Source organism: Haliotis rufescens, unplaced genomic scaffold (assembly GCF_023055435.1).
Source record: "Haliotis rufescens isolate VD_foot unplaced genomic scaffold, xgHalRufe1.0.p SCAF_107, whole genome shotgun sequence".
Lineage (NCBI taxonomy): Eukaryota > Metazoa > Mollusca > Gastropoda > Lepetellida > Haliotidae > Haliotis > Haliotis rufescens.
In genome coordinates this window covers 540,523-555,253 of record NW_025963788.1, presented here as the reverse complement: position 1 = coordinate 555,253, position 14,731 = coordinate 540,523, and the positions used below count along the sequence as shown (strand labels likewise).

Here is a 14,731-nt window from a genome sequence, read left to right as displayed (position 1 = left end):
AAACACACACAGACTCACACCAGGGTAATATACTCGCACCCTTTCTCACACACACACACACACAGACGCACACCAGGATAATATACTCGCACCCTTTCTCACACACACACACACAGACGCACACCAGGGTAATATACTCACACTCTTTCTCACACACGTACCCAGACGCACACCAGGGTAATATACTCGCACCCTTTCACATACACACACACACACACACAAACGCACACCAGGGTAATATACTCGCACCCTTTCTCACACACGTACCCAGACGCACACATCCATATACATTAAGATTACTACAAACATACCTACTAACGTACATATATTACATAATGCATACGTAGCTTAGTTGAATACCAGTATTCTTATTGAGAAACAATGGGCGAAGAAAGTAAAATATCTGAATACATGATACATGAGTTATCATTTGTAAAACCAATGTTTATGGATTAACATTTTAAAAACACGGCGAGAAAGCGGTGACTAACGGGATCGGGTGGTCAGAGTTGCAGACTTGCAGACTAGGTTGAAGCATGTCCTCGTATTCCTGATGCGTGGGTCGATGCTCACGATGTCAATCAGTTGCTTGTCCGGTCCAGACTCGGTTATTAACAGACCACCGTCAATTAGCTGGAATAATGCTCAGTGAGGCGTTAAACCACAAACAATGAGTGAGTGAGTGAGTGAGTTGGGTTTAACGCCGTTTTAAACCACAAACAAACAAACAAACAAAACAACACGCCAATGTTTGACTGCATATGGTTCAATGATGAGCCCTTTTACAAGTCCATATCTCAATACATGTATTTGGTACTCATAATAACTCCACAAAAGCAACACAATGGCGACAAAAATTGTACCACCATCACAGACACCAATAAAATATTTTTTAACACGAAATACATCTAATTCCGGTAAAGCTTAAACATGTATCTCAACATGTATTTCCACTTCCGACATTTTTTCGCATTTGTTTTGTTGGGAGAGAGAAGTAGTGACAATAGTGACTGGTATCTGATAGGTGCAAACAGGTGTCGAGTCGCTGTCTAAGATTGCTCAAATTGCTTAGCTCTAAAGATCACGACGGCGATGCAGACCGTCAAGTAGTTAGCCTTCGTTCCCTGAACCATATTATGTTCCCTTTCGCCCAGACCTCACTGTAATGCTATAACCTCAAATGAAACAAGCCTAGATGTTCAACAGGTTCAGACGGAAATGTATTTGTTATCGTGATCTCTTTTCGTGCTTTTGGCTCCCTTTCTACGAGAGATTATGGACAAGTGGTCACATCACACCAGAAAGTCAGGTCCAAATTCAGGTCATGATTTCATGGTCCGTCTTGTATGTGTGAAACTAATGTCGCAATGTGGCTGGATATTGCTAAACATGGTATAAACCAGATAACTCATACATTTTTTCAATTGTCTTTATGCACGTTCTACGATCATCTACGATCACTACCTACAAGAGGGTATATCAATATTCATCCAAATGTCAATACATATATGTCCATAAGTATATGTATTAAGCAACGCGGGCACCCTTCCTTAGAGATAATTGCAAATCATTTCTTTATATGTATGAATATCATTTTAATGTCAACACTGATGCAGTGAACGTAGCACAGACCTAATGCTAGACTGACATCTAATCTCTGAAATGAATATATTTTACATAAAAAAAGTTTTAACGCAATAGTTATAAAATATAATAAAAAGAAGCCAAGAGACTTTCTACATTTTGCCAAATATTGGGCCGTATTGGATAATATTTGTTTCAGGGCCAATATGACCGACTTACCTGATGCCTTAAAGCTACAATGTCTGAGTAAAGCCAGTTGAAAATAAATCTTCATTATATTAACGTTTTTTAATGATTGTCATCTTTTACATAAGCACAATTATGATAACTGTTCATGAGAATGTGCTGAAATGTATAAATTTCATTTCATACATAGGATGGGTAGGCTCTGCTTGGAGTTCAATGACATTAGCAGGGTCTTTTGTTTAGAAACGACCAAATCATCAAGTTGAATATATTATCTGTTGTATATACCTTAACATGTTTGTGATTAATCCAACCTTGTTTAAATATACTAGTATATTGAAAAATGAGTAGTAACAATTTATGTCATTACTTCAAATTAGAATGATAGCAGGAAAGCATGGCACTTTAATGCACGTATCTAGTTAACCCAATAGTCTTTTGTTGTTTTTTAAATAAGAGCAAGATGTTCCTCAAGAGTATAGGCTTGGTGCGTGTCTCATCATACATTACTTTCAGAAAGTGTACATATTCTGTTTATCAGTGGTCCTGTAACTGGTAATAAATGTTGATTCATACGTATAGGGGTAAATACGATTTTCTCCAGAAATGGTATAGATTACTTTAGGTGATGGGAATATGTGCGTAATTATTAGAACTTTGGTGTTAGGGAACTGGTTGTGTCAGAGTGTTGTTTAGTATAACATGTGAAATCTTACATTACACAATGACCTTCTCGACGCTAAAATTAAACAAATATGGTTCCCGATAGTGTAGAATAGAGCTAGCTGGAGCTGGCTAGGCTTGCTTTTGTATACATATCTAGATTATTGTTATTTTTCATAAAATAGATATATTTCACAGCCATGGTGCAGAACTAGGGGTTGTTTGGTGGGGTTTAAAGGATTCGGGGCCTGGGTGGGGCTTTGTGTTTGACGTGTAGACGGCATTTCCAGCTTTAACGTATGGCCAAAATGCAATTCCTTATCTTGACTTGTACCGTGTGTTCAAGTACCTTTTAGGGTGAACAATTGGCTTGCCTTTGCATGTGTGTGTGGTAGGTGCCACTGGTTGGGCGAGGTGAACTCGCCTTTTTGCGAGCACCAAGTGTTATCAGTGTTTGATGGTGAATCGTGACACAAGCTCCTGGTGTTGTTGGAATCGTGTAGTCGCAAATATTGTTGGCAAGGTTATCTTATGATAATGGAAGGGCTTTTGTCGCTTTTGTTAACTGATAAACATGAGAGATAATGTCAGTGTATAGTCATGCAATTAAGAAACAAACGACAAGCGGGAGTTGTTTATCGTACAGTAAAACACTACAGAGATGACAGACCATGAGGGGCGCAGCCCAGAGTGGATGCGATCGTTCGGGCATTGCGTTTGTCTACGTTGACCAGCTACATCTATGGGGAACAACTCACTAGACACTTCCCTCTAAATATGTTACGTTGTCAATTTTACGACGTCATCAATTGGGAGCACATGTTTGTCATGATAGAACAATGTTTTATCCTGAAATAAATCGCACTTTGTTCTTTCTTGTTCTTTGCGATTTATCGCGAAGCAATCTTATATCATCAAATATATGTCAATTTATCATTGCTTTATCATGACGTAGCAGTGTCGAACCAATCATGTAACTATGGCATATACAAATATCATTGACTTTGACGTACAATAAAGTCACAATATATGATTATCCTTTGTAATGCACTAATGTGGTAGATACATTTAGTATGAAGCTTACTTTTAAGCATAGCGACTATACATTACATTATCACCTTGTAACTTGCAAAAAAATACAGATTTATCATTTAACTGAACTTAATCCTTAAGTTGCTGAGTACGGCATTTAACAACAAACAAACAGAACATAATATCCTTAAGAATTAATAATGCCAATATTTAAAAAAAATCTCCATCATGTCAATACCTCTCTCTATGTTTAATATGAAAAACAATAACTTTTGTTAATACAAGCATAGTCGCCTCTCACGGCAAGTATGGGTAGCTGAAGACCTATCCTTACCCGGATCTTCAGGGATCAAGTAGGATTCAACTGATATATTAAGATGACATAAAACTGAATTATATTTGCTGTTTACATACCAAAGTTTGCTAAATTGTTACAAACCATTTAGCCACAGCAAGGCCATTCACTCACAACATATTGTGCTAGGCACCTTCCCTTGGTCATTAGCGACCCCGGAGACCATGTGGCACCTTGTGGGTGCTTGGCAATAAGGGACTGGAAACTGCAGAGGCGAGGGCAGTTAAGTTGATGGTACAGACAGATAAGAGAGATCATTTTACAACTGTAAAACCCTATTTCACAAAGGAACAGGCGAAAGCTGAAACTTTGTGTGATTTACAGAACAAAGACAGCTGTTCAATTCTAGTCACTTACTGACTCGGGTTGTTGGGGTAGATATGTAGAATGCCCGGCCAGTATGACCTATGAAACACTAAAGTCATTAAAATGCGTAAAACATTTATTGATAAAAAGAAAACACAATAAGTGAGTTTTAAAAGGCCATGAGTATAGGCACAGCCAGTCCCCCAACCACAAGTCTGCATGTATCCATACTCATACTTGCTAACATGCATCCTCAACAACATAACCACGTCACACAATCATCTTACTACATCCACGCCATCCCTTGTATCCCCACTCAAACATCGTATTCATTTGTACCCACCATATCGGCACAACCATCACAACCACGTCTTTGTCAGCCCTCATAGATCCATGTGCATGCTTACATGCTCCATCCTCCCACTACTCCCAAACATAAATTGAACTATAACCACAGCCACCATCATGTATCCTTATTCACATACATACACCCTTCTACCATTCCCTTAATAACAATAACTATAACTATAACTATAACTATAGCCGTCATCATGTATCCTTATTCACATACATACACCCTTCTACCATTCCCTTAACAACTATAACTATAACTATAACCATAGCCGTCATCATGTATCCGTATTATTCATGCTCACATACATACACCGTTAATTTTACCTCAGTCATTCTTAAGAACGCCTACCGCCAACCGATCAACATTAACTTAGTGAGTGCCTTCCTGAACTTGGCTCGGGTAATAACATTGATCACCTCTGTTCGTGTGATAGAGGGATTTAAATCATCAGAATCAGTATCAATACCATCAGACATTTGGTACACATTGAACAGTTTTTTTTTTCCCAATTCTTCCTGCGATGTTCCATCGCTGGCAGCTTTTTATATTGTATAAATATATGTATTATTAATGTACTTCTCGTCACGATATGGCTGAAATACTCTCGATGTGACGTTAAAACTTAACTCACTCACTCACTTATGCGATGTAATGACATAGTCAGCCACAGAGCAGCCACTCTTCACATACCTGTAGCAGGCGGCAGATTGCAATCACAGAAAACAAGTACTAAATCTGGATCCACACAGGATGTTACCTTGACCCAAAAAATGTCATCTGTGTCTAAAACATCCACAATAAAGTTCGTTATAAAAAACTAAAACAAACCACCCATTAACACCCAAGCCAAGCTCAGCCCTGCGTTTGGCCCGTGAGTCAGTGATATTACCATTAGTGCCTATCCAAGTAAAACCATCAACATTAAGGGCATCGATCTTTCGAATTTATCACATTCAAGATCTTTCAAAACATATTCACTAGTTCTTTGGTCGAAGATTCTCACTGTGACCATCCAACTGCATTCGAGTATCCAAGCCTCACTGGCCCTTATTCCTTGGTTGCTAGGAAACGTTTTCCGTGGAAACGCAACCATGTCCAAGTTCGTTAATCAAGGTTTGCACATTCCAGCATTAGGTAGAGTCCTCTCTAGAGAGTGCATGATCAAGATGCACCCTTGAATAGCCTTTCCTCACGTGCATATTCTTCTTATTCAACATCAACTTCCTCTTATGTTCGACTTTCTCCTGTGTTGTTAATTGTTGCTCGGATGTTATCAACACAATCGTTAGAGAGATTGTCACAATCAATATTACAACAACCATAAGGAGTAGTTTAATTTTCAACTTCATGTACGTCTGTTTTTTTTGTTGCTTTTTAGCAAAAGAGAGAGTGCGTGTGTGTAGTTATAACTGTTGGACTGTTGGATACAACATAAAACAAATAAAGAAAATACCTCTTGGGCGGGATGGTAACTTGAGGTGAATAAGCATGTTAACTTTGCTCTTCTTAGCGTAGAAAATATCGCGGATGAACGTATTTATAACTGACATGCTAACTGCAGCTTCTTGTGAGCAGTTGCGCTGTTGGAATCATTTGATTAAATGTAATAAAGTTGCAAGCGTCTCCTTAACTGTGTAACTATTAAATGTCTTTATTGGAAGGGGGTGGGGGTGGGGTGGAGGTGTGTGTGTGGGGGGGGGGGGGGGGGGGCGGCATAGCTGATTGATTTAAGCAGGAAGAGAGTCAACTTGAGCGGGACGGTGTTTTGGGAGGGAATAGCGTATGAATAATAATAATAATTCTCTATAGGTAGCCAGTGATTCCCCGGTAAATGGGGGCCTTTTCGTTACCCGGAATGTCCACAGAGTGGATTAAATGTGGATCCACCTGGTCGATCAGTGTCAGCAAACAAGGCATTTTGTTGTGTCTTTGATTGACTGTGGCGTTAGACATTCATTAATTCATTTACTTGGTTGGGGAACATCATTTTCATCTCAAGTGGTATGGACTGTCACGGAGCTGTGCTCTTTATGTAAGAAACAGTAACAAATGGGGTGTAACACCAGAGTAAGTCAGTACAAGATTGAAAACTGACCCGTTATTATGAATGACAAACTAGTGGTGTAGCTGTGCATGTTTATGTGAACCTTAAAACTATTAATAAGCAGTTTCCTCAATTCCAAGGAATATTTGAAAAATATATATGCATATCATATCTGTCAATGTACTCCAAGTTCACCTTCTACAAAAAGCAGTTGTGGAAGCCGGCAATTTAATCAGGTTTATATTGGTTTGCGTATTTGATGGTTATATAACTTGCGTAAGTTTTTTATGCTTTTCCTATACTCAGCTGTTCCTGAGCCTTGCACTCTCCTAAATATTGTGATTAAAATTTTCACCATTATCATTGAACTAATTAATGAGAAATGCCTGCCGATCAAGTACATGTAATAAATATAAGCGAGATTATACGACTCCGACCTTATCATGAGATTGTGTTTATTAATCACTGTCAAATAGTGGTGACCTAAATTCTAGAAAACAATACGCAAAATCGCACATGCACTGAACGGAAAATTTGAACAAGGCACTAAACAATCGCACGTGCAGATCGATTGAATTCAGCACTTCCACTAAGCGCTACGAGTACAGAGTCAAACTCCGGCCTGTAATATGACACGTGAGAACAGAGCAATGACATTTAAGTGGTAGAATACCAGTAGACGCTGCTGCTTGATGATATCATTCTCTCCGAGTAAATTCCGATGTCAAATAACAAAGTTATTTGGACGGAAAAATTATTGTTTGAAAGCGTCCAAAAGGGTAGTTTTTCCGTCCAATGACCATATACGGAAGGAAACGACGTTTTCTTCTTTGCAGTGTACTTTGAGCTTCTTATAACTCGAATAACTCGAAGACTCGAATAATCGAGGCTTGTGTCAAGTCCACATTGCGTGACGTTGTAATTCTAAAATATAATTCAAGAATATCTGAGCTTTAACAAAGTTGACCCCAGGGCCGTAGTGCACGCCATCCACACTCCTCACTCCTTTAGTCATGTTGAAGGTATCAAACACGGGTACATTGAACCTTCCCACCAGGTCCTCCATATATCTGTTGAAGGGTTCAGCGTGTTCATTGTCTGAAGTTGATACAACTTGTCTATGCCAGAGGCCGAAATAATGAAACCCTGACCATATCAACTTTGGCCAGGTTTCATTCTTAAGTAAGGTGATTACAGCCAAGGAATATTTCTTCATAGCTCGGCGATCAAATTGCTGCCATGAGCCAGCGCCAAAGAATATAATAGACTTTGGTTTTCCAAGAACCAGTTTAACATCTTGCCTCATCTTAGGAACGTCGTTACTCTGTGGATAATGACGGAAGAGCAGTGTTACCGTTCCGTTGCAGAGTTTCGGAGTGTAGTCCAAATACGCTCGACAGTTACGGGTTGGAAAGACATACATCCCATTACATCTTTTCTTAATGTCTGTAAAGAAATAAACATGTGTCAGGTTGGCTTGATTTGGTAGGACTTTAAACTGTTATGTGCTCAGTTCATTTCTCCTAACCCAATGTTATTTTTTTATGAAATATGAAACTCACTGTGTAGGTTGCTTACAATCCAAATTTACAGTTGATTATGTATGAACAAAAATCGTAAGTTCTAATTCATCAATATTGAGTAAAGGCACCATGGAGGTACAATATCGTTTCTCCTTATGCATGATTGAATCATTGAACAGAAGAAAAAGGCTTACATACCAGCAGGTGCATCGGATCGAAGTCCGCCATATTGCTTATCTCCCTTGAGTATGATGATGAGGGCCAGAAACACCATTCTGACAATGGAGTCCCCATAGAAGTGATAGGTGCCTCCCCGGAGCAGCTCACAGGCAGCGTTGGGTGAAAATGTTTTCATTTGACATCTGACAAAAACAGATCCTGATCACTACTGTAAGGACCATCAGAGTTACCTAATGTCCATTTATAGTGGTAGGCAAATGTTAAAATTTTAAAGTAGCTGTCCAGGCCTTCGGCATCACCAGCGAACGTTTTGTATTGCCCCAAGTGACTAACTGATCACCATAATAAAAATAGCTGAAGTTCGTCTGAATCAGACAATCCAGTGATGGAAATCGTGAGTATCTATCTCCGCATTTGGGATACGATGTCAGCGAGACCTGACCACCCGATTTGGTTAATCACCTCTAATGACAAGCACGGGTTGGTGAAGACTAACCCTTCAGTTCTAACCCGGAAATTCGTCATTGGGACAGCTACCACTTGCATATTCACTACTTCAGACAAATGCGACTGACAATTATGAGGCATGTTTCCATGAAAGTGTGGTTTTAGTCATCATTCACGTGAACAATCATTTTAAGATCAGTCACAATCTAAATGATGCATAAATGTTTACATGATCAAGTGTAGCCTATACAAAAAGCAAAGCTAGTTACGAGGTGTTTGCATTGTTTGAAGAATGTGTGACATTTCACACACTACATCCCGAATGTATGTCTGTTCAATCTGCCTTACCCTCTGGTGCTTGCACTACAGTATTGTGAAGATTCAGACAAAAATGCACTGGAAGTGATGTGTGTTATTTACAGGTAAATCCTGTCTACTCCATCAGCTGGATCTGGACAAGCTGAATCCTGAAGATCTGATACGATGTAAATTAACAGCATTCTGGTATTGGTCAGTTCCCAATTTTCCATTGCCCTCTCACTTTAGGAAAAAGTTTAAGGATGTACTTGGTACAAATGTGAAAACATTTATCTGTACATTAAATGCGCGCCTGTATTACTTGCATAACAAATGCCTAGTAGCTATGACAAACTCTGTTACTGGGCCTAGATTTTCGAAACGATCGTAGCCCTAAACTTATCATAAATTTATCGTGAGGAAATCGTAGGCTATCGTAGCATATTTTCGAAACTATCGTAGCCCTAAGCTATCTTAAGATTGTCGTAAATCTAAGATAGCCCCATACCTGTCGTCAGTTTATTATATCTTCATCCAAGATGGCGGCATACTTTTCCCTTGATATTTTGCCAAAATATTAGTCTGCTTCACGTTCAAACATTGACATTTCATTTTGTAAAACTGAGTGATTCAATTGACACTTCGAAAACACGAAGAACGCATCAAGGATTTCACGTAAACAATGTTCTTAATCGCAACAGCGATCCACATAACTGTGGAGTCGATAGCTTACAATATATTTCTATCCGAGTCCATGCTGTAGAAGTGTGAGACAACATACCTTTTCGATAATTTGGGAAGGATAAAAACGGAAGGTGTCGGCAGGCTAGAGTAATGACCGTGACCTAATTGATAACTCAGGGGGAGCTAATCTTAGTTCAAACTCTAGTTGAGAGTGGTTTCCCTTTGTAATCGCCTGGGACACCTTGCTCAAAGTTACAGTTTTCATAACGCGCAGAGTTCCGCTGTTATATTTTCTGGATTGCATTTGTGTCAATGTTTTAGTCTTTATTTTCGCATTTTATAAAATTATATTAATCTAAATATGTAAAAAAAACCATAAAGGTTTCGCATAAGTTTTTACATCTAAAATCGTGTGGGACGGGTGGTTAATTGACTTTTAACTATACAGTGTAGTATTTATTGATTTAACAAGGAAATAAACACAAACATATACAGTATGCATCACTTAACATCAGACTTGAACACTCATGTTAAATGTTGAACGCATATGCAGTTCAATCAAAGGTCTCGTCATTGTCATTTAGAATAACGTCCCTTACTTTCGTCCTTGACTTTGTACGCGATGTGTTTATATCATAAAGTTATGCGCGCTCACGAGAGGACTATTTGACGGGGAAAATAGTGAAGTATCTTTTCGCACATTATTTCAATTCTAATAGCTAAAGTGTGGTAACACTACACTTATTGTTATAACATTTATTGGTTTTGAAAAATACTATTGCATGGCACACGAATGCTAATTGTGTTCGGGTAGTCAATAGTCATGGCATCATTTATCATAAGAACAAAACGTCTACATGTAGGATTGTACAGAATGTCACTCAAATATGTGCATGGTAAAGAATGTGACCTGACAATGTGATCATGAATTCCATGTCACTTATCTATGTTGTTGTTATTGTCAGCAGCTGGGAAATCCCCGTGACGTCATTGGGAAAAAACCCGCTTTTTCAATCTCTAACACAAATAGGTTCCTTGTTAGAGTTACGATAGGTATTGTAACTCTGAACGATCTGCGACGTGTTTACGATAGTTTCGAAAATCTATGTTATCTTCACCTTAAGATATTTTATCTTTGAACGTAAGTTGTTAAAATTTATCTTAGCTAAGATCGTTTCTAGGCCCTGGTCTTACAATATACCGTACACTGCGTTGGTTTTCCTTTGGGGCAACCCTTACATGGGAAAAGAGAGCAACAACGTTCTGTAGTTCACCTGAATTATAGGATTGGGAAGATTGTGAGATGGTTAAACTAACGTTTTGCATTGCAGACATTTCGATGTTATAGAGCACTTTGAATATGTCATGAGGCCAACATTTGCAGCATAATACTTATACTTATAGCTTATACAATGTCACAATGCATGATAAAGTGGCCAGGTAAATGACAAACATACTAATATTTAAATTGTGATCATGTTAAAATCAGAACAGAGCACTGTATGACATTTCTTCAGATTTTTATCGGAATAGTTACTCGAAATTGTTACTCGAGAGGAACAGAACAAAGCAGTCATTAGGTTAATTATTCCTACCCTATTACCTGCTATCGTTGGGAATCCATTTCGAATATTCAGCATGTAACTGAGGTCGAAGGTCATAGCAGTCTGTACAGACACATTCTTCAACTGTTTTCATCTGACACGTGTTGTTATAGCAACAAGGATTACTTCCCCTTGGGTTACACAGTGCTCTTGTCCAGTCTGCCATTCTCTCACTTGACTTCCATGGATAGTAGCCCAGGTTCCCGCATCGTTTATCCATCAGTTCGAAATTATTACTTCCATTTACAGCATAGAGGCCTTGAAGTAAAAAGGCTTCAATCTCATCCTCCTCTTTGTGTGTGATAGGACGTGTGGCCCACGAACCAGCCACCATATATTTGAGTACACTTGGACATGTACCATGTTTGTAGTAGGTTTTTATCGCTGGCAGATAAAATGTCCCTGGCTGGTAAGTCCTGGCTACCGTCAATAAGATGATTACTCCTACAGTTGCCAGGACAAAGACAGCACGCTGGAATTTACCTTTGAGGAAATCCTTCTCCATTCTGATTGCAGTCTGAAAGGAAAAGGAATATATTACTGTTGTCCATATAATTCCAGTTCACACGTTTCTGTACATCTTAATGTAATTACAGAGCTATTGGTTACAGGATTATGTGGTTGTTCATTATTTACGTTTTTATAAACCAAATGGACAAATAGAAACCCTCAACAAAACATATATATTATATGAAGCAACATATGTGTGGCTATGCGCTGTTCATTGGTGTGTTTTGTAAGCGCAACACATTTTACTTTTGCAAACAAACAAACAAACAAACATGGTATTAAAGGTGATGTGGAAGGAAGGTATTTTGCGATGAGTTCCTTATATTTTTTCTACTCAACATTTGTTCATTTGTTCATATGGATGTATCATAACAAAACTGCTAAGCAAAAAGCAAGCTTCTGTAATGTTGGGCACAGACAATACAAAACAAAACTAGTGTATGACTGTGATCGTAGTTTTAGTGGATGAGCATTGACTTACTTACTCCGACACTGTACTGAATGTGTCATGAATATGTCATCTGACCCAGGCTGATGCTGACAACAGTCACAGTGCCAGCATAATTGCATCATGATCCATTCATCTTTGCTGTGGACTTTGGAACTGTCAATGGATGTGACACACACCTCATTTATGTTTCCTTTAGTGTCCCCATGTGGAATCATCATTGGACGATTACAATGTTACTATTGGCCGTATGTGTATCTGCATTTCAATCACATTGCGTTCAAAGCAAAATCGTTAAAATTGAGATCATTAAGAGCTCAAACATGTATCAACGAGCACATGCACAAAGGTTGTTTTGTCGCATGAAATGCTTGGATTATGGCTACAGTTCTCAAGAAACTATGAAGTTAGGTTGTACACACCTTTGCAAGTTAACAAAACGGACTGAATTCAAAACAGCCGAACATATATCTATGTGCTCTTACAAAGTGTACAAGGTACAAAGCACGATAAGAAAATTGAAAGCACGCATTTAGCAACTACGACAATATCTCTACACCACCCTTGATGTGTAAGACATGTGACCGACACCACCATCAGTGCAATGACATATATCACGAGACACACATTTGTATCAAATATATATCACTTTATAATCTTTAAACAAATACGAAACAGGGACATAAACGAACAATTTATTTATAATTATCGAAATGTTATAATGGTGTTAGAAAATTCAAAATGTTATATTTTTAATACCAGGTCTTTCATTTTGACACACTGAGTTCATTTGTATGAACGAAATGCACGAACATGAACCTTCATAATTGAATTTGATACAAAGTATACAGGCTACCAAGCAGTTTATATCCCACACACTGATACATTGAAAACTATGAACGATTATGTAAAACATTGAACACACCTGAAAGATTAAGTAAATGGTTTTAGGTTCAGTTTGCTATTGGTGGGAATGTGTCGCGTGTGTATGTGCTAAAACATATTCAATGATAACTAGGACCCCATTGATTCATAAATAACCAATGATGTAGATTGCTGTGTAGATGAGTACATTTCCTACACTGACATCGTTTCTGTCTGTAGATATATTATTAGTATACAGCAGAAGAACCAGCATAACACTTAACTAGTATCTTAGCCATGACTTAAAACCTCGCGTAGCTAAATCAGAAGTTCATCAACATAGTCAAAAATGTGTTTTGCTCAGGAGAATAATACTCTACCGGGCAATGTAAACTTATCGCCTTGTTCAACAGCTCTAAGATCTAAGAAATGCTGTATGGGATTCATGTTTGGTGAACATGCTGGTGAAAGCAATATGTTGACGTTAACGTTGTGTAGGTATTGTTGAACAAGTCTAGCGGTATGAGGTCGTGCATTTTCCTGCTGTAAAAGGGCACCCCTTGGCTGTCCACGTAAGAATGGCATTACAACAGGTCGCAACGCTTCATCTCTGTATCTTGGGCACATTCCCACAGATGATGACAAGCCTCGTTGTCCACTGACCGCAAATACCGCCCCATACCATGACGCCGCCTCCACCATAAGGGTGCACATCTTGGATGCAGTTATGTGCCAGTCACTCTCCCCTACGTCAATAAACACGGACTCGGCCATCATTTCGGAACGAGTTAAAGCGTCCTTCATCTGTGAACAGCACCCTTTCCCAATCACGCTGCTGCCACCGACGTACATTTCTTGCCTATTGTAATTCGCGGTTACTTTGTAGAGGGGTCAAGGCCATTCCACGGAATGGTGGGTAAGCTCCGATACCAGCAATGTGTCCCAGTGCCGTCGCTGCCGTCGCTGCCGTCGCTGCCGTTGACGTTGCAGCAACTTGAGCCCTTATCAGCAAACAGGCCAGATACAAAGAAAGACCAAAGGTCACAACGCCAGTTGAAGACGGCTGCATCAAGACAATCCACCTGCAAAGAGCGACTTTCATTCGAGCACAGGTCGTGTTTTTTCAACGTTTTCTGATAACGTTCTAACTTATCACATCGTCTTTAATTCAGATACAACTTTATTTACAAGTGGTCAGTTTCTTTTTGCCCGGTAGTATATAAGTAGAGGCGGGGACATAAATATCACATGGTTGTAAGTGACACAACCCCATGCAGGTGCACCATTCACACATGCAAACATCGCTAACACAGCTCTCAGCCAACCTACCCTACATCTATATGTATTCTAAACACAGTTTTAAATCACAGTGGTGTTTTTATTGGCGACGTTTACGAATAGTTGCAATGTTGTTATGTCTCGGAAACTTTCACTTCACTATGCCACAACAAGTAAGTAGCGACTTACAGAGACCAACATATCAACAAGTGACAAATGTATTTCCTTTATTATGTTTCCACAAACGATTCATCGTTGTCACAGCACATGTAAACAGTGAGTGGTAAACATCGAAACTGAACACACTGAAACTAAAAAGTCATCGGTTTGCTTGTATCAAAAGGTATCACTTCTAAATATCTGTTCATTTC

General features: G+C 38.9%; 1 protein-coding gene across 1 annotated transcript; it reads right to left on the bottom strand.

Moving 5' to 3' along the window:
* Positions 1–6,243: 6,243 nt before the first annotated feature.
* LOC124118646 lies at positions 6,244–11,776 on the bottom strand. Its single transcript, XM_046480847.2, has 3 exons — positions 11,260–11,776; positions 8,247–8,410; positions 6,244–7,971 (listed from the first exon to the last, which is right to left on the bottom strand). Exons 1-3 carry the CDS (start codon positions 11,763–11,765, stop codon positions 7,421–7,423), a joined length of 1,221 nt encoding a protein of 406 aa, XP_046336803.2. The 5' UTR covers positions 11,766–11,776; the 3' UTR covers positions 6,244–7,420.
* Between the last annotated feature and the right edge of the window lie 2,955 nt (positions 11,777–14,731).

Coding starts and splice junctions, on each gene's coding strand:
- LOC124118646 (XM_046480847.2), bottom strand. CDS start 11,765: ATGGAGAAGGATTTCCTCAAAGGTAAATTCCAGCGTGCTGTCTTTGTC. Junction 8,411..11,259: donor TGGATTCCCAACGATAGCAG/GTAATAGGGTAG, acceptor TGTTTTTGTCAG/ATGTCAAATGAAAACATTTT. Junction 7,972..8,246: donor TCGATCCGATGCACCTGCTG/GTATGTAAGCCT, acceptor ATTTCTTTACAG/ACATTAAGAAAAGATGTAAT.